This window comes from Magnolia sinica, chromosome 6, assembly GCF_029962835.1.
Source record: "Magnolia sinica isolate HGM2019 chromosome 6, MsV1, whole genome shotgun sequence".
NCBI classification, from domain to species: Eukaryota; Viridiplantae; Streptophyta; class Magnoliopsida; order Magnoliales; family Magnoliaceae; genus Magnolia; species Magnolia sinica.
Window position 1 is genome coordinate 19,052,043 of NC_080578.1, and position 20,557 is coordinate 19,072,599.

A 20,557-nucleotide genomic window follows, 5' to 3' on the forward strand; every position below is an offset into this window, starting at 1 on the left:
GCATCTCTACTTCATTCTCGATTTGTTTACCGAACCTAAGGGTAATGATTGATTTGGCTTGCTCATGATATTGTTCTTGGTTTGAATTAGAGCCAATCTCATACTGTCCTTTTGGATTTACCACAGGTTGACTAGGAAACTTGCCTTTCTCTCTTTCACTCAATGTGGCAGCAAGTTGACCCAACTGTACTTCTAGCTTGGCAATAGATTGCGCATTTGCATGTAAGCTTTGCTGGTTAGCTTGTAAAGTTTGTTGGGTGTCTTATCGAAATTGAAGAGAACTTTGCATAAACAGATTGAGTGTATCTTCAAGAGATGGTTTCCTTGATTGTGCAGGAAGTTGTTGATATTGCGGAAACTGTTGAAGCTGTTGACTACCAACTTATGGGTAAGGTTGAATAGGAGGATTTCCAGATGGTCCTCCTTGTTGTGGTCCTTTTGCCCAAGAAAAATTTGGATGTCTAGCCCACCCTGGGTTATAGGTGTCTGAGTAAGGATCATTCCCAGGTCTCTGAAAGGTGTTCATAGCATGCACGTGTTCAGAGAGAAATTTTGGAAATGCTGCACCAGATTGACAAGACTTCATAGGATGGGCGGGACTAAAACATATGGTACATGACTCGATTTGAGTTGTATTTGGAGGTCCATTATTCAACATCAAAGCATCAACTTTCTCTGTCAGGCTATCAATCTTGGCATAAAGATCTAGCGTGATTCCTATCTCATATATACCACCTTTCTTCTGTGGTTGGGGATTTCTTTCACCTCTATTTGAGTAGTCCCATTGCTGAAAATTTTCACACAAGGTTTCAAAGAAATTCCACGCTTCGACATCACTTTTAGTCATGAATGACCCTCCACTGGTGGCATCAACCATGTGACGGTTTTGGGGTGTCAAACCGTCATAGAAGTATTGAACCTGTTGCCACTTCTCAAAACCATGGTGTGGACATTTAAGAAGTAAGTCCTTCCATCTTTCCCAACATTCATGAAAGTGTTCACCCTCTTTTTGTGTGAAATTGGAAATTTCTCTACGGAGAGCATTAATTTTGTGAACAGGGAAGAACTTGTTTAAGAACTTCTTAGACAGTTGGTCCCATGTAGTGATAAACCCAACTCGTAGAGAATTCAACCATGCTTTCGCTTTATCCTTCAAAGAAAAAGGAAAAAGGCGTAAACGGATCGAATCATCTGAAAAATTTTGGAACTTAAAGGTAGAGCAAATGTCTAGGAATTCTTTCACATGATGATATGGATCTTCCTTATCTAAACCATAGAAGGAGGGCAACAATTGTATGACTCCAGGTTTAAGTTCAAAGTGTGCTGCCGTGGTGGCTGGCAACACTATGCATGAAGGCGCATTAAATTGGACAGGAGCTGAATAATCTCTAAGAGCTTTAATTCCATTCTCGTCCGCCATTTCAAATAGGATGTTTCTAAATCTTCTACGAAAGGTTCTTTCTATTTCAGGATCAAAAGGTGTTAGTTCTATGTTCAGAGATCTACGTCCTAGCATAAACTATGTTATTGCAATGTAAGAAAGAAAACTAAACTAAGATACAACCTAAGAGAAATAAAACTAAAAATAAAAATTATGAATTCTTAAAAACAAGAGAAAGCTATGTAAACGAGAATTGGAAGGAAGAACCTGGAAAAGGAGATGATGGATGTCTGAAGATTTGGGAGCTCCTCCTTTTGAAGACAGTCTTATTTAGCAGCTTCCTTCCTTAATTCCAAATTAGAAGTTCATGTCAGGACCTTACAAAACAGGAAATAAGTTAGTTTTTAAAAAAAAACTTTAACCTAAAGTTAATAAAATCCTAAGACTATGAATTATGATAAGAGAGAATCCTAAATCCAATTGGATCGAAACAGTCCCCGGCAACGGCGCCAAAAACTTGATGTTTTATTTAAACCAACCTGATTTAAATGATTTTAAACTCGCCAGTATACGAATCAGGTGTAGATATGGTACGTATTACGAGATCATTCCCACGAGGACTGGTTGTCACAATTCGAATTTTTACGATTCTTCTTAACTAATCCAACAAATAGTTTAGTGAACTAATAACAAAAATCTATGGAAAATAACTGAGAACAAGGAGGAAAATTCAATCAAGGAGAATACCAAGACTTTCGAATCCACCCCTAATTATCCTAACACTTGTTTTACCTGTTGTTTCACCCTAATTCAGATTGAGGTAAATTTAATAAACAAAGCACACTCTATGTCCTTGGTCGGGCACACAGAATATATAATCCCTTAAAGCATAAGGATTACATCTTTCCATCTATGGTCAGGCATGAAGAGATGTAATTCCTATTTCTTTCTCTATAGGAAACCTGTTCATGGTCAGACACAAGCACCTAGAATAAGATTCCAAACAACATCCACATCTAGACTTTGGTTAAGCTCTTAGAATGGAGAAGTATAAAAATTTTAGTTAAGCACACTAGACAAAGAAATAAATCAATTAAATCAAGATGAAATCAACACATAACAAGAGTTATTCAAATTAGGAGCTTCATCTCAGCCCTAGCTAAAAGATTAGCAACTCATGAAATCAATTAGGAAGATGGAAAAATAAGATTTATAAAAGAAAAACTTCATTCTCTCCCTTCTTTCTTCTCTTTCTCCAAGCCCTACTCCAAGCTCCCAGGATCTGCTCTCTCCTGCTCTCTCCATGTCCTCCTCCTTTTATAACTGCCGGGGGCGGAGGAGCTTTCGCACAATAAAAATCAGATTCGTGTATAACTCTTGCACAGCAAAAATCGGAGCCTCCCACGTCCCATTTTCCTTACATTATGTCCGTAAATTCAACATCTCCTGGGACGTTTTTGACTGAGCTACATGATGGACGGATCAGATCTTCCATCTGATCAAAGATGGTGGGTCTCAACTGCCTGGAAATCCGCTATTCACGGACGTGCGTAAGCTTACGCACGTGTCTGCGCTGACGTGATCGGTGGGCCCCACAGTAGTGTTTTCATAGAAATCTACCCCATCCATTAGATTCAGGACGAAATTTCGATCTGATATGGATGGTTTTGAACGTCTATTAACTCGGCCCAGAGAAGAAATCATGCTAAAATCAATTTGAACGTTGCAGGGTAGTCCACTTGTGGCCTCTGTATCGCGCACGTGTATATGAATGGGTACAAACAGTCAGCATGGATTTGATTTCTTCGAGTCCCTCTACACGATGGACGGATTCGATCATCCGTACGGGCAATGTATGGGTCCCACTGTGTTCCATAAAAATCTACAGTGTCGGTTACGCGGTAGCTGGAAACGATAGTTGTCGTTTTTTATGTCGGTCACGGGCGTCCGCCGGTGGGTCTCGTGTTCTGTTCGAGCGCACATGTACTCTATGCACACACCGCAATGTGGGGCCCACTATAATGCTTATGAGAAATCTGCACCATCCATATGCTTTCCCATCCGAAATTAACGATTGGTACCAAAATTGAAGCATATCCTATTATCAGGTGGGCCCCAAACTGGAAATTAATGGGCTGATCTGACCGTTGGGCCACTTATCGAGATATTAAATGGTTGAAATTTTATGTGTACGGTTTATTTATGTCCCCCATCCCATGTATAAAGTTTCGAGTCAATCGGATGGCGGAAACCATGTGATCTTGCATTCTGGATCATTTTCGGGCCTTTTTAACGTGAATGACTTGATTTCCTCGGATCCTTGGCGTGTAAATTCTTCAATCTTGGTCCTCTGGAGTCTGTCCCTTGCTCTGGTGACTTTGGAGCATCAAATCTATGCTTGTAGTACTCTTTTTCAATCCAACGCTCCTGATTACACCCAGAAACAAAAAACACGATTAAAATACGACGTTAGGCATTATCATGTACGTAAAATAAGGCAATAATCGGGGTCTGATATGCAATATTTGACCCTCATCACTACTCTACCGTAAGACATTATGGTGCATGATGGTTCCCAACTATTTAAGTTGCAAATTATTATAAAGAGTTAGTTGGATATCGTTTGGGGACATGATATTCTTGTAGCTTATGGTATGGTGCCCCAATATTGGTTATATATTACTAGTATGTAATAGATAATATTAGGTCCAATATTGTTTGTATGTGGCTAAATATGTAGTATATATTACTAGGTTAATTACTTTGATTCTACATGGTCAGATTTTGAATTGTGTTTCTTTAGTTTACACATTTTGATGTGTTTGTGTATGTATGGTTGTTTACCCTCTCACTGCCGAAACTTTGGGGACTAGGGTTTTGAGAGAGCAGGAGAGGGAAGAGCTGCTAAGATGGTGGAGAAGACGGCCAAAGGGAGAAAGGAGGAGGTAGTGACAAGAGAATACACTATCAATCTCCACAGGCGTCTCCATGGATGCACCTTCAAGAAGATGGCTCCCAAAGCCATAAAAGAGATACCAAAATTTGCACAGAAGGCAATGGGGACAACCGATGTTAATTAGGGTTGACGTGAAGCTAAACAAGCACATATGGAGCAGGGGTATCCAGGGTATGCCTAGACATGTCTGCGTGCACGTTGCTCGCAAGAGAAATGAAGAGGAAGATGCTAAGGAGGAGCTTTATTCGTTAGTCACTATAGCAGAGGTCCCACTTGAAGGGCTTAAGGGATTGGGAACCAAGGTCATCGAAGAAGGAGATTAGACTCAAAAAACTTTAGTTTTAAGAGGTACTTTTTTGAGATTTATGTTTTGATTTTTTTTATTAGTGCATTTTGGATGTATTCCAGATTTTGAGATTGCCCTTTAAAAGTTATGTTTGGCCAAAAAAATAAAAATAAAAATTGTATGGTTGTTTATCTCAAATAAGTTACTTAATACTTAGAATGGTACTTGTGGCACATATGTGCTATTGTTATCTTTTTTAATTGTTTGAAAAATAATTTCCAACAAACCATGGATGGGTTCTTGGTGTTAAATTATTGACTAGTCTAAAATTGGTCTTTTGACACTCCCAATATATAAAGATATGATTATCATCTGAGATATTCGTCGAGGATCTCAGGAAGTTAACTACGACATGTTCGGAGGAAGATCTCTTCCGTAATACGCAATCACCATCTAAGTGGCATTGACATATATATCTCTGATACCAAAGGTTATAAATAAAGGCCTCCTCTATTGAAAAAGGTATGAAAAATATTCCGATTCTACTACACCTCCTGCAAGTCCATATCATGATTTAGGCATTGGAGGATTGCCAGCTTTAACCGGCGCCCCCATTAATGTCTTCTCTTTTTTTTCTAATAAATTGTAGGTACTCCGGCTAACAGGAGGTGAGCAGGATTGACTAGATTTTTACATCAACAGAAATAATGGTGAATGACCATTATGAATTTTTTGTGGGCCACAAAAGTTTTGGATGGAAAATAAACATAATGGTGGGCTCCATGAAAGTTTTAATGGTTGGCATTCAATCACCACTGTTTCATGTGGCATGATCCAATTGAGATTTAGATCTGCTTAATTTTTGGGACCACATCCTAAAATGGACTGTAAAAACTGATGGACGATGTGGATATATGACAGATCATCAAGGTGCGCCCATGGTAAGGATAACACCTACTAAGATGTTACTAGGAAAACACCAAATCCACTCCCATGAGGAGCTCCTTGGCTGTCACTTCTCAATGATATAAGTTGTTGCTCATAAAACACGTTGATTTTCTCTTACAAAGATAGATTGTGTGTTATGCTGCCCAACTTTTAATGTATGTAACCTCTCAGGCCCCATCATGACTCATGTCAGATCCACACTGTCCATCAATTTTTTTAGATATTCTAGAGCTTGAGTATGAACACAAGGTTGGCCATATTCTTGCAGCATTGTTGAAAAGGCTGGCCATATTCTCATGAGGGACTCATTTGTTCTCCTTGTGTGCTACATAGCACTCACACTCACCCTCGGAACAAAGTTCTTTTTAGTTGAATTCAGATTTTTCTTGCTAGTGTCACAGCTGTTCGACAATCAGACTAGTTATGTTCTTTGGAGTTTCTTTATCGAGCTTGGGTCGGTTGGCTTCCTCACCCATGGCTTATTGCTCTTCTACTCAATATATAAAATGACCGAAACTCATTGTTTTCTAAGAGCGTGTCATGAATTATGCAGTAGGTAATTTTTATCTTTTGTATTATTATTATTATTATTATTAGACATTGAATTTTCTATTAGGGGTTGTTTGGATGCCTGTAAAGTCCTTAAGTTGTAAAGGGATTTCAAGTAATCTGATTACAGGGGCTGTTTGGATGCATGTATTTTCCCATAAAGGGTTTATAGGCTGTAAACAGATTACAATGTTTAGGTATAATATGAAACCTGATAAAAAGTCATGTTTTAGAATACAGTTAAAGTCTTTACAGCTAAAAAGACATTATACATGTTAGAACATAATGGTTAATATACAACATGCCCCCGTAATCAATTCTTTCAAAATAAGGATTTTAATGCCTATTTTAGCGGGCTTCATGTATTATGATGTCTTTCAAGAAGACCCATAAACCAATTCTTTCAAATATATTGATGGCTATTTTCTACCATTGATGGCATTTGGATAGCTACCAAATTTAGCTAAATCAACATCATCACAAATTAATGGAAAACAAGAGAAATCAATTGTCTTAGTTGGAGATCCTTTTATGGTTAAAATTGAATAGAATAACATTAAAACAAATCAAACGGGTTTGTTAGGTTTTTATTGTTCTTTTCCACCTTCATCATTTGAGATTTTCAATCAAGCCAACATGAGAACATGTTGGAAAAAGATGATCCTTCAAGCAATTATCTTATTAAAATGTATACATTTTGTGTTAGTACATTATTATGAGATGTAAGCCATTAATCTTTTCATCAATTAAACCTTATCATTAATTCATGGATTGGTTGCTATATTTGGACTTGTCAATGAGTTTCGCATACCCAAAAGAGAAAATCGAAATTCAATAGAATTCATACCTTCATGGATGTTTGCCAACAGGATGTTTGCTTTGGTCCTATCATTTGGACTTCTAATGACAACATTAAGAAGCCAAAAAGTACAATCATGGCGATATGGAGTTGGTAAGTATAGCTACTATAAATTCAAGAAAATTCTTTGAACTTGAGGGAGTTCCTTGATAATATACAAGAGATATGTTCGTAATTAATGCATGTTTGACATGCTTAGATGGTAAGATGACAATGATGCCACACTTCAATTTTGGCTATTTACTATATATTTAGTTCAGTTTGCTATTCAGGCCAACTGAGCATCACCTAAAATGATATTTAGTCCAGTTTCATATTCAGGCCAATCTTTTAAAATTTGTGAATGGCATTCTTATCAAACAATCATGTGATTTTTTTTGCATCACTCTCAGGTGTAACATATTCAAAAAAATAAAATAAAATAAAAATATAACGTTGTGTTTTATATTTGCAGAAATTGTAGCAACGAACCAAATCTGTCGCTAATTTCTGAACAAGAAAAATCGACGGATTTTTTTATTGTTTTACTACAGATAGGATCTGTCGTTTATTTGTGACGAACTAAAACTGTTGTAGATTAGCGACGGATCCCATCCATTAGTTTTTTGCAATGCAACAAACACCGACAGACCATGCAATAGAGTAAGTTCGTCATTAATTGTGTTTTGCGAAGGATTTAGTCTATCATAAATTCACGATTTTGGTGTACGATATATCTTGGGTTTAACATAAAAGACTAGGGCATTTAAGCTTTTATACCTTGAAGCTGATTAATCAAAAGATTCTAGTAGATAGTTTACCATATATTGAAATTAAAAATGACATTTGCTCAGGTTATGCATTGGGAAAATATCATCGTGGAGAACAATGGCGCCCTATGAGTTGATCCACATTGATATTTGTGGAAAAATGCAAAACCCATCTCTTAGTGTAAGCCTGTATTTGATCATCTTTGTTAATGATTATATAAGAATGATATGGGTGTACTTAATGAACCATCCACCCAAACAATGAGATTTTTAGTGGCAATTTGGAGTGCCGCCACACCCATCTGGACCACACTTTCCTGCTTGAACCTCACTTGCACAAGTTCCAGGCCAATTTGACGTTGAATTCGCCCAAGGTGGAAGCTGTCCATACGCACCTATCGCTCTCTTCTGATGTACAGAATCCCTCTTCCTTGATGTAATCCCACACTTGCTACAACAAATTGGTGGAGATAGGGATCTATGGCCTGAGTTTATCCAATCCAAATACATCTTTTCCACTCATATATTGGTGTGTTATCGAAATATCCCCTATCTTCTGTGCTTTTAGGGGTTCCGAACTCAACCAATCAGTTGTCCAAAAGTTAATCTCTCCAAGGCCAATTAACCACCTAGAGTGGTTGTTCAATAGGGGGAACAAAATTCTAATTTTTTTTTCTAGAAGGGGAAGGGGGAGGATGCTGTCAAAATTGCATTGTTACTGGCATTGATAAACTCAACCACATACTTTGTCCTAATGAAAGATCCCCACATACTTGAAGGGCTACTAAAATGCGGGGACCAACGAGCTTTATCTTGAGACTCATCATGATATCTTTGAGCTTTCTACTTCCTAACCCTCACTACCAAAAAAAAGGGGCAAAGGACATAGACCACGTTAGTTTTTTGCTACGGATATAAACCGTAGCTATAATTACTATGGTTTTAATCCGTAGCTAAAAAGTTGACACACCATTAACAATTAATGGTGTCGTAAGGGGCTCTATGAGGCCTAAAAAATATATATATGTTCTATCTAAGCCGTCCATCTATTTGAAAATATTACTTTACATCATGATTTCAAAAATCACATTTATTTCCTATGGTGTGGTCCACTTGGGCCTTCAATTTATCTTAAGTTTGGGATCATAAACTTAAATAATTTAATAAAATTAATGGTCGGAATTGATAAACCAAATACATCATGGTGGGCCCCACGGAGCCCCTGTCAGGACCGTCCACGGTCCATTTAATGAAACGACGACCAAATTTGGGCGTGCACTCAAAACAGAGCCGTGCCCAAAATGGTGTTATTTCTCTCTCTCTCTCTCTCTCTCTCTCTCTCTCTCTCTCTCTCTCCGTTCCCTAATCCCCTCTCTCTTTCTCTTCGTTTCCCAATCCTCTCTCTCCCTCCCGATCTCTGCTCCATCTCCATTCTCCTCCCTCTCTCTCCAATGCATCTCTGTCGTCTCTTCTATCTCTCTCCATTGCAGCAGCAGTGAAGCTCCTGCCCACACGCCGTGAAGCTCCTCTCCATAGGTTTGATATCTTCTTCTCTTTTTCTGTCTTTCAGATTTGATACATGCTAACTGTTTGATAAAATGGCCTGCTATCTGTTTGTTGAAATGGCTGGATGAAATGGCATGCTATCTGTTTGATGAAATGGCTAGATTTCATGCATGCTATCTGTTTGATAAAATTCCTCTATTTAATATATTAGTCTTTTAGAAGATCATTTCTTAAACTACACTTTTTCAGTAGAGAATGGATCACCTTCAAGATAAATCATTGCCCTTCTGGCACCATACCATCTTTCCTGTCAACATGAAAATGGTAGGCCCCATCATGAAGTTCACCTGGCATAAAAATCAGGACAGGCTGCTCATCAAATGCACCAAACTGTGGGAATCAATGGACAGACAACGATCTGATTTGACATATTGGTGTGGCCCACCTAGAGCGCAGATCAACAAGAAGGGTGGGGCATACCATGTTCACGGTTTGGATGTTCGATGTGAGTGGCAGGTTAGAGAGATCATATCAGTTCTCTTTTTCAAACTCATGTCAGTACCCAGATTAAGAAAAATTCCAACTTCCAATCACTGTTTACATGATACAACAACATGGGTGTGGAAACCATGCAAAGCTCCTCCCCTTCCTGAGTCTATTCTTCATAAGGCTGCAACAAAGTCGAGTGAGTTTGAAGCAATATATGGTAAGCACAGGCATGGATCCCAAGGTCAGACTTTTAGGTGCGTCAATGGTGATGAAGTCACAACCATCCGAGATGTCCTTCATGCTGCCAAAGCATCAGTCGCCTATGAGAACATGGACATGGGGTTGTTGAGCAACCTTCAACAGAGAGTAAGATTTTTGCTGCAGGGGAACTGAACTCATTTGGATTTTTGGAAGGTTTTGACATTTTATCTCATGCAACACAATTCACCTTGTTGGTTTTTTGTCCAAGGGGCTATGTCCAAACATCCATGAGTTTTTACCCATCTAAATGGTAAACTATGGTAATTTTCCCATCAAAGCATAGTTTCCATATGTGAATCTTGCCAATGGAGTAAAGTCCTGAAGTCAAACACTGTGGATCAGTTTGATATTGACATGTGGTGTAGAAAGATGTATTGATGGAGGTTGCAAGATATGAGCAGCATGGTTGTTTCATTAGGTCAATTGCTATTTGCCTGAGCAAAATTCTCTGGTTTTGCTTGAGCTGCTTTTATTTACTGATGACAACGAAAAGGAAAAAAAGGATCATGCATATGTATTTATACCATATATATATTTTTATCTTTTGCTATGTAAATGCGGAGTTTGGGTTGTAATTTTTTTGCAAATGCAGTGTTGCCCTATTTTCTTCTTCTTTGTATTTTGTTATGCATTCATTGTGAGAATCAATCAGCTTCGTTGTGATGTGCATCGCATTAAACAGGATTCTACTGCTGAAGTGTTAAAAAAAAAAGAAAGAAGGCCTGGTATGTATTCCAAGCTCACATCGAAAATCACTGGACTGTTTGGAGCCATTATAGGCCTTCCTGGTGCTGAATTGAGGCCTTTCGGAAATGCCAACTATCCAAAAAAAAAAGAGTTATGACTCACAACATAACATTGATATGATGGAATTGGGTGTGTTTGGAATCTGGATAAACTTAATTGTGAATGTTCCCCGTTCAACAATATGGAACAGATTGTAATGGAATGTTCTTTTTTTTTTTTTTTTCTTTCTTTCATTCTTTTGTTTTTCTTTTTTAAAAGAGGAAGCAGCCTCAAATTGCGGTTGTCATCCTTTCAAGTCTTAGTAGAAAGTAATATAATTGCAATTTCGAGCCTATTTCATTCATATGAATAGTAAGGGCCTAGTTGCAATATTATTTGTTTCTGTATTTTTATATGATCATCGATGACTTATGCATCCAAATGCAGCAATAGTCAATTGTAAAGGTAAAAGATTTTTGGCCACATAAAAAAAAATCTTAAAATAATGCATATAATTGATAAAATCTGATGACTTACAGTTTGACAGTGATCCTTAATAAAGAGGAATGACACAATCAAATTCGTATAGCTAGACTCATCAATTGGGATTAAGCTTATGTGATGATGATCGTCATCATCATGAAAATGCATATAATCATGGTATTAAAAAAAGGTTATGAAATGGCTATTATGTAATAGTAAAAATGGGACCCATTATGCGATAAGATGCCTAATGCCATTCTGAAAGAAAAAAAAAAGGCTGTAATGAGCTGATACATTTTCTTCCTTTCTACCAGGCACCAATGAATTACACAATTTTTTGTTGTTTGTATTGAGAAGGTAAATAGCCATGCCAGGCAAGTGAAAAATCTTTATTGCAGGCCACCGGTGAGGACTTTTCTGTGGAGCCAACAGAGAGCAGGAGGGCATTCCGCGCACTCCTTGATGTTGGTCTGATTAAAACAACGATCGGCAATCGCGTCTTTGGTGCTCTTAAGGTATTTCTCTCTCTCCATTCTTTTGTAGAATTGTTTTCCAGTTGTGAGTACAATTCTTATAATCTTATCTACTTATCCCTTATTGGTCATACGATCGATCTATTACAATTATGTGCCTTACATGGCGGTTTAACATTGATCTATGAACTTGTGAATTGAGCTTCATTTTTAATAGGAACATCACCAACTAATTCCATTTAACTGATTTCCATGATTTAGCTCCGTTACATCTGCCACTGTGATCATTGGTTTGCTTTGGAATCTTTCTGGTCTCAAACATCTCATTGAGTTTCATTGCCCAAGATTCTACAGTTTATTTGATTTATTGAAAATATTTTAGAGCATTCCTTGTATCTAATGCCTTGTCATCCCCTTAAAGCTATTTATTTCTGGCATTTTTGGGTACATGTGAGCAAGGATAGGCTGATTCTGTTTCATTTTCTTATGCTATTAGTTAATATTAAAATTATGGCTTAAGCCTGATCAATCATCCTATGGTCCCAAAAAATGGCTTAGCAACCTTTCTTTTGCTCTCTTCATTCTGAAATATTAGACATACATCTCGTTATTTTCCTGACAAAAGCAGATTCTTTGGATTCTTGGTGGAAGCGTTAAAATTTTTCTGTTTAACTTGTATTTGGCTGAAGTAGTTCCTCTTTTATTTTAATTTTTAATTTTTTACCATTTGAAGCTGGGGTGTGTTCCTTTCATTTTAGTCAAATCATTTCTGGTTGTGTAGTTATTTTTATGCATTCTGATAAACAGATGTGGTTTTGGGTCTTTCTTAAGGTGCCTTAGATGGTGGACTTGACATTCCTCATAGTGACAAGAGGTTTGCTGGTTTCAAAAAGGAGGACAAACAACTTGATCCTGAGGTTCACCGAAAGTATATCTTCAGTGGTCATGTTGCTTCTTACATGAGGGTTAGATTCAAAACTTGAACCTCTCCTCTAGGAAAACTCTGCTAGTGATTAAAATCACTGTACTGGATCCGAGATAAGATTTGAACACATCCCACCAAGCCTCTAATAGACCTGCAATTTCTTTACTGTTATATCGCCACTAATACGAATGGGAATTTTGCAGACGTTGATGGAGGATGAGCCAGAGAAATACCAGTCACATTTCAGTGAGTACATCAAGAAAGGAATTTAACCTGATGGCATTGAACAACTATATAAGAAGGTCCACGCTGCCATCAGAATGTCCATAGATTGAATGGTTTTGTTAAGGAACTGAGGCTAAAAGTTCATCTTTCGCCTCAGTTGTATAGGAACCAAGGCAAAAAGTCTACCTTTTAGCCTCAGTTGCATAGGAACTGAGGCGAAAAGTCACCTTTTAGCCTCAGTTGCATAGGAACCAAGGTGAAAAGTCTACCTTTTAGCCTCATTTGTATATGAACCGAGGCGGAAAGTCTAATTTGTAGCCTCATTTGCATAGGAACTGAGGCGAAAAGCTTACCTTTTAGCCTCAGTTGCATAGGAACCGAGGCGAAAAGTCACTTTTTAGCCTCAGTTGCATAGGAACCAAGGCAAAAAGTCTACCTTTTAGCCTCAATTGCATAGGAACCGAGGCGAAAGGTCTACCTTTTAGCCTCAGTTGCATAGGAACCAAGGCGAAAGGTCTACCTTTTAGCCTCATTTGTATAGGAACTGAGGTGAAAGGCCTACTTTTTAGCCTCAATCGTATAGGAACCGAGGTGAAATATCTACTTTTTAGCCTCACTTGCATAGGAACCGAGGCCAAAAGTCTACTTTCTAGCCTCCATTGTATAAGAACCGAGGCCAAAAGTTTATATTAGGAATATTGAAAAAAATTGAAAATATTGAAAGAATTAATAATTTTTTAAAATTTTGACAATTGTAAAAAAATTGAGATTTTTTTTTTAAAAAAATGGAGATAATTGGGAAAAAATTGAGAATTTTGAAAAAAAAAAATATTGAGAGTTTTGAAAAAGATTTGAATTTTGAATTCTTTAAAAACTAAGAATTTTTACAATTTTTGAGAACTTTTAAAAAATTAAGAATTTTTTTTTTTGAAAAATTAAGAATAAAAAATGATAATTATGAAAAAGTATGAATTTTTAAAAAATTTGAGAATTTTAAAAAAATTAAGAATTTTAAAAAATTTTGAAATTTTTGCAAAAAAAAAAAAAAGAATTTTGAATTTAAAAATCTTGAAAAAAATTAAAATTTTTTAAAAAATTGAGAATTTTAAAAAATTTAAGAATTTTGAAAAATTTTGAAATTTTTGAAAAAAAAAGGATTTTGAATTTAAAAATCTTGAAAAAAAATTAAAAAATTGAGAAATTTCAAATAATTGAAAATTCTGAAAAAAATTAGGAAATTTCAAATGAAATCGGATGATCGGAGGAAAGATTTCACGCAAAAGCCAAATGTTTACTTTTTAGCCTCGGTTGTACAGGAACCGAGGCTAAAAGTCTAATGGAAAAGCGTGCGAGAGAGATCTTCATTCTCTTCCTAAGGTTTTCCCCTGATATTTTCTCACACGCATGGATGCTCCATTCCTTTGCATGTATGCATGTATGACATACATACATTCGGCGCCATCCTCAACTCCTTCCATCCTTCTACCCTTCTCCTATAATACCCTCCGTCCCTGCCTCCGTCGTTCGTCCGGAAGCAAGAAAAAAAATGCAGAGAGAGAGAGAGGTAGGGAAACGACAGAGAAGGAGAGAAGGAAATCGACGAAATCCTCTCGCATCTAGGGTTGCAGAAACTCTAACCGATTTTTCTATCCCTTTTCTCTCTCTCCAACGCCCTACATTCTGAAAATCCCTGGAATTTCCATCCTAGGTTTCTTCCACGCGCTCCTTGATCTGCATTACAGGGATTTTCTGGAGAGAAAACCTGGGGTTTCTAGGGTTTATAGCTGAGAAAGAATAGAAGCCTCTGAAATCCCGATTTTTTCCTGAAATTTCTAGAAATCTGTTCCGTTTTCCTGTTTGTAAAGGTGGATCTGACCATCGGAGATTTTCAAGGTGCTTTGTGTTTGTCACTTCAGAGTTTTTTGGAGACGAATCGAGAGGTTTTCGGGTTGCTGGCTTAAGTGATACTGAATCCTTGGAATTTGAGTTTTCCCATCTCCTTTTTGGAGACATCTACCTTTTTTTGCTCGGATCGGAGCTCAATCAGCGTGGAAGCTCGGATCTCTGGAGTTTCCAAACCTTTAGCTTGCTCATTTTCACTGAATTTTTGTAAGAAATCTGAACTCTTGTGTTTCTTTCTCTTTTCCTCCAAAGGAATATGATCTATCTTTCCTTTCCAATCTCTGTTCAGCTCTTCCTTTAAAGCTTTTCATGAGTTTCTTTGATATGTTAAAACTCTCAGAAGCTAAAGTCATCTTTGAACTATTTCTGTTGTTCTATTTCTTTATCTTGCATTTTATAGGTTTTTCCTTCATTAGATTGATGTTCAACTGTGTATCTAATTCTATTTAAATTAAATGTTGCAATGCTGGATATAATACATTTTCCTTTTTATTGTATGCTGGATATAAAACTTCTGTAGCTCCTAAGAAGTTTTAAATGGTAGGTGATCATTCTGCACTACTTACTGGATATAATACATATGGTTCACTTGAGTTTTGATTCTATCTCATTTTTTTAGCTCGTGTCCTAAAATTATTTGGCAAAGAAAATGGACGGGGTGAATTTCTCATCAACATTACAGTGGCCCTACCTAGCTCCCATGGCAAGAAGTTCATGGGAAAGATTTCCGAAGAAAAGTCTGGTGGGTTTGTCACTTGTGAGAGCCATTCCAAAGAAAAGCGTGTTGACAATATAGTAGGTATTGCATATGCAATGGATATGTTGGATTATGTTGAAAAGGTCAGTTCTGTTATGGTTTTGATTTTTTTATTTCACTTGTGCTCATGAGACTTACTTGCAATATGTTTAGGAGTGTAAATGTTTACCACTCTTTCTATGGCATGGGACAATTTGATCAATCTGCTTTCGAAGGTTGATAAACTAGAAAGTTCTACTATGGGAGCAATTGCGCATAAGCCTACCTACTTTGTACCTGGTAATTTTTATTTGCATTTAATTATGTAGTTGAGAAACTCGCTACATGCTATCTGTAACGTTGTTTTTGCAATTTTATTTTATATCACAGATTCGGAATGGAGCATCCATAACATCTAATGCTAGGTGATAATTGTTTATCCTTAGAAGCGCTGAATGAACTAACAGACGGTTACCCTGCCTCGTATTATGCTGAAAGACTGCTATACTGCACTTTTGCGTTATAAATTTCCATAAAACTCTTCTTTTTTCTTTTTTTTTTTTTCAAAATGAATGATGAAATTTGGATGATATCACAGATTCAATGTCCGTGTGGAATCTGCTGAGAGAGTTCCGCATAGGAAGGTTCATATGGCTATTGTTCTAAATGAATATGGTGGAACTGTGGGAGTATGTTTACATCCTTCACATTTTCTTTAACAATGCTCATGAAGTTCAAAAGCTGTTCATGTTACTATTTATGTGATTTTAGGTGTTAACAATTTTAATACTGTTGCCTCATTGATATTTTTTAACATCGAAAAGTAGTGAACAATTTTAATACTGCTTTTTGTAATAAAACTGGTACCTACTCTAGTTGACTGCCAGAACTTTTACATGGCGAGAAACAACCACAACATCTTGCTTTCCTAGCTTGGTTTTTAGGAGGACGGACAAAGACTTGACATGTTGGCATGTTGGAGATGTATCAACATCTTAGGAAAGATAACTGTTACCTGTCTCCAGTATCCATGAATGTGTGCACGTGCATGCATATCTGTAGAGTATTTAGCCTCATTGCACCCTCTCCTGCTTCCCATTCTTTTGCACTTACTAACATTTTAAATAGAATGTGTGCGCGTGCATGCATACTCTATTTGAGGTTCTCTCTGTACATGCTAGCATAGGATACTTGGTTATGGGGTCAAAGGGCATTAGGAGTAGAATGTTACTGGTAGTTTGCGACTCTTTCAGGAATTGCCTGCCAATTTTCTTTCATGGAACAGTTTTTCATTGGTCTGCAGATGACCGTGTTACTAAATTAGGAAAAAAATGATGCCAACATAATCTCACTGATCTATGTATGTTTGCTGTGATTGTTGTAGGATATGGTGAAGCTTGTGATTCAGAGATATACTAGAGAAGCTGGTGTGCAAAATCTAGAGAGAAACTTAGCTGCCCTGGCTCGTGCAGCTGCTGTCAAAGCTGCTGAGCAAGAATGTGCAGTTCCAGTCAGCAAAGATGTATACCCGATGGCAGAATGACTTCTTGATACAAGACTTGCAGATGGTGCTGAAGTTGAAATGGAAGTCATTCCAATGGGTGTTAACGGACATGAAATATCAAATGCTCTTACGAGTACCCCAGCATTGGTTGTAGATGAGGCTATGCTGGAAAAGATACTGGGGGTAATATATCTTTTTTCTTGTTAGTCAAGAACCTCTTTTGTGAAATTTTATCTTTATGCTAATGTGTCAAGTTTATGTTTTTTCATTCATATGGTGAACAAATCTGATGGTATATATTCTGTATTGACACTGGTATGCAGCCTCCTAGGTTTGATGATGGAGAAACTGCAAAACGTATGGCAACTCCTGGAGTATCAGTTGGGCTTGTCTGGACCTCCTTTGGTGGAGACGTCCAGTTCGTTGAGGCCACATCAATGGTGGGAAAGGGTGATTTGCATCTCACTGGCCAACTTGGTGATGTTATCAAAGAATCTACTCAAATAGCTCTAACATGGGTAATTTTTGTTCATTTCTTCTTATCCGACATGGATTGTTCGGTTCTTATGAGTCACAAATGCCAGCATGGTTTTAAATGGCAACCCCATTCCTCATGCATGCATCCCTTGTTTCCATGATAGGCAACCTTTAGCTTGTGGTCTCAATTTCATGTTCAGTTTTGACCTCGTCCTATTGACTATTTTAGAAATCCTCATTGCTGATGTATCTTATTTGTTTTAGGACAGACTTCATCAGAAATGAAATTCCTCAACTAACATTCATTCACCAAAAAAGAAAAAAGAAAAAGAAAAAGAAAAAAACTAGTCTAGAGAGTTCAAAATTCAAGTAAGAATTGAATCAGGCATGTAATGAATCATTTTTTGGAGATTCTTTAGGTATGGAAAATATCAAAGATTCTTTAGCTATGGAAAATTTCAAAGATTCTTTAGCTAAGGCCTGTAGTTGTGTCATGCAGGCTTCTTTTTCAAATGATTGATATATACATTTGGGATTTATCTTTCAATAAAAATATACGTTTGGGATTTTATGTAATTTATTTATTTAAATGTTCATTAATTTGGTAGGTAAGGGCAAGAGCAGCAGATCTTAAGTTTTCAGCTGCTGGGGATATCAATTTGCTTGAGAATCAGCAAATTCATATACATTTTCCAGAGGAGCTGTACCTAAGGATGGACCCTCAGCAGGAGTCACTTTGGTAACATCTTTAGTTTCTCTGTTTAGTCAAAGAAGAGTTTGAGTAGATACAGCAATGACTGGAGATTACTACCGAGCATACATAATCTAGTTTCTCTGTTGCTCCAGTACATACTACTAATTATACATGATATAGATTACTACCGAGCATACATAATCTAGTTTTCTACTAAGTATACATATAGGTTATATATCCAAATTGATATTGTAATTTACATATGAAATGATGGGTGCTATTATTATAATCTTGCATGTTCGATTAACTGAATATTTATTAAAAGAAAGCTAAGAGGGGAAACGAAATGGATGATGGGATCATGGGAAGTTATCTGGCTAATACAAAGAAGAGGAATCCTCCAACTGCCCTAAAAGGCTTCTATCTGGCTCCTACTAAATGCAGCATCCGGCCTAGCCTGTTCCATAACCAACCATTTAGCCTTATGAAATGCTTGATATGGACATAAGGATTTGTCATTGAAAATCCTGCCATTATGATCCAACCATATCAACCAAGTGATGCACAAAAGCACCAAGCACCATATCTTCCTTTTCTTCCTACCCTTCCTAGTGAAGTGCCACATTGCCAACAACTCTGCAAATTTCCTAGGCATGGCCCAGCAAACCTCCAGTAGCTCAAAGAACCTGTTCACACTTTCCTAGAATATGTGAAGTATAAGAAGAGATGAACCACATGTTCCTCATTTTTTGGCAAAGGATGCATCTATTAGGTATTATCATGTCTCTTCCTCAAGTTTTCAAGCATTAGTATCTTGTTTTTGCCAGAAAACCAACCAAAAGCCACCAACTCAGGGTGGATCTGGGAACTTCCAAATGTACTGGATTAGATCCTTGTGAGATTGCAACTGGGGATCATGAAGCATCAGGTAGAAGAATCTCACTGTATAAGCTCCAGTCTTACTAGATTTCCATACCCATCTATCCCTATATGAGGTGAGATGTTTGTGATCGTGCAACATTTCCATCAGCCTAACATGTTCCGTGAATCTCCTGATTGAGGAGATCCCTCTGAATGTAGTATCTCCATGGTTGATTTTACATAAAATAGAGAATAGATCATACATTTTAATTTTAATGTAAATTACTATTTAATCCACTATAAGATTGTAAACCATAATTTTGTGTTGTAAAAAAATGATTCACATCATAAATGACCCATAATCCGGATTGTGAGATTTGGAACAGAAATTGTTTTTAGGGTGGCGATTTCTCCAGTCAAAGAAGGCGCACCATTGCCAAGATTCCATTGACCTAATGTTCTAACAGGTTAAAAGCAGAGTTATTTCTGTTTTTGTTTTTGGGTTCAGTCACTTTCTCGGGTTGTAATAGGGAAGATAGCATGGGGAGTTGTGTTCATTTGACACATGGATAGTCGCACACAAAATTATTGCTAATGGCGAGTTCTTCTTTGCAGATGCTTTCAGAAAACCGAACAAGCTGTAGTTGTTCATCAGCCAAGCAAAAATCATACCCAAATCTTGCGTTGTGACTTTGTATTATTTGTGGAACCTAATGTTGTGTAATAGTTTGATTGAGTTTGTTTTGAAAACTTTAAATAGTAAACAAGTGAGATTGATTGTTTGATTGAGTTGTTAACTATTTTGTTGGTATTATGGCTTTCATGATTGAATGTTTCATGAGTGGATTGAATGAATGGATTAGTAGTTTAAATAAATATTTTAAAAAATTAAATATTTTTAGCCTCAATTTGTAACCGAGGCTTGGATTTAGCCTTGGTTGTTGAGAACCAAGGCTAAAATTCCCGTGGCTAAAGGCTTTAGCCTCGGTTGTTGAGAACCGAAGTTAAAAATAGATTTAGCTTCAATTGGAGGCAACCGAGGCTAAAATTTGGATTTAGTCTCAGTTGGAAACAATGGAGGCTAAAATTTTTCTTTAACCTCATTTCGAGAAAACTGAAGCTCAAAAGGTCTTTTAGCCTCACTTGAAGAAGCGAGACTATAAAAGTCATTTTAGCCTCGGTTGCTAAAACTTAGGCTAAAGCCTTTAGCCATGGGGGTTTCAACCTCGGTTTGGATAGCTCCTTTTGACTTTGACAAGTGTTTCCAGGTCAACCAATGTAGCTTCTTTCGGCCTGCCTCCCATCCCCATAGAAAATCTCTAAACAACTTCTCCAGTGAAGTGAAGACCATAGCCGGAATGTTTGCTGCAGTAAGAGTGTGGATTGGAATATTGGAAAGAACATGATTGGCGAGCGTCAACCTACTCGCTTGAGATAGAAATTTGGCGGACCAACCTTGAAGTTTCTGTTGGATTTTTCCTAATAGTGGTTGGAAAAATACAGCTTTGGATCGCCCTTTGAATACTGGCACACCTAAGTAAAGGAGTGAGGCTGAAGATCTAGGAAT

The 20,557-nt window shown here is 37.2% G+C and overlaps 1 protein-coding gene, 1 non-coding gene and 1 pseudogene across 10 annotated transcripts; all 3 read left to right on the forward strand.

Annotated features, from left to right (window-relative positions):
* The first annotated feature begins 935 nt into the window (after positions 1-935).
* LOC131250419 (small nucleolar RNA R71) lies at positions 936-1,042 on the forward strand. The gene has a single exon (XR_009173344.1). It is a non-coding gene; the product is annotated as a small nucleolar RNA R71 (small nucleolar RNA).
* Positions 1,043-4,232: 3,190 nt separating this feature from the next.
* LOC131249896 (large ribosomal subunit protein eL31-like) lies at positions 4,233-4,726 on the forward strand (annotated as a pseudogene).
* A 9,497-nt stretch (positions 4,727-14,223) lies between these two features.
* Positions 14,224-19,813, forward strand: LOC131248462 (lon protease homolog 2, peroxisomal-like). Of its 9 annotated transcripts, none has more exons than XR_009172246.1 (7): positions 14,229-14,925; positions 15,338-15,558; positions 15,691-15,754; positions 16,053-16,143; positions 16,839-17,160; positions 17,282-17,476; positions 19,606-19,813. XR_009172246.1 is itself a non-coding variant. In XM_058248735.1 (5 exons), the coding sequence occupies exons 3-5, from the start codon at positions 17,037-17,039 to the stop codon at positions 18,176-18,178; spliced, it is 435 nt and encodes a 144-aa protein (XP_058104718.1). In that variant the 5' UTR covers positions 15,624-15,754; positions 16,053-16,143; positions 16,839-17,036; the 3' UTR covers positions 18,179-18,879. The 9 variants fall into 9 exon arrangements, 3 of the variants coding, with proteins under 3 accessions (XP_058104720.1, XP_058104718.1, XP_058104719.1); XR_009172248.1 differs by lacking the exon at positions 19,606-19,813 and adding an exon at positions 18,957-19,160; XR_009172245.1 differs by lacking the exon at positions 19,606-19,813 and having other exon boundaries at positions 14,226-14,925; positions 15,845-16,143; positions 17,282-18,004.
* The last annotated feature ends 744 nt before the right edge of the window (positions 19,814-20,557 follow it).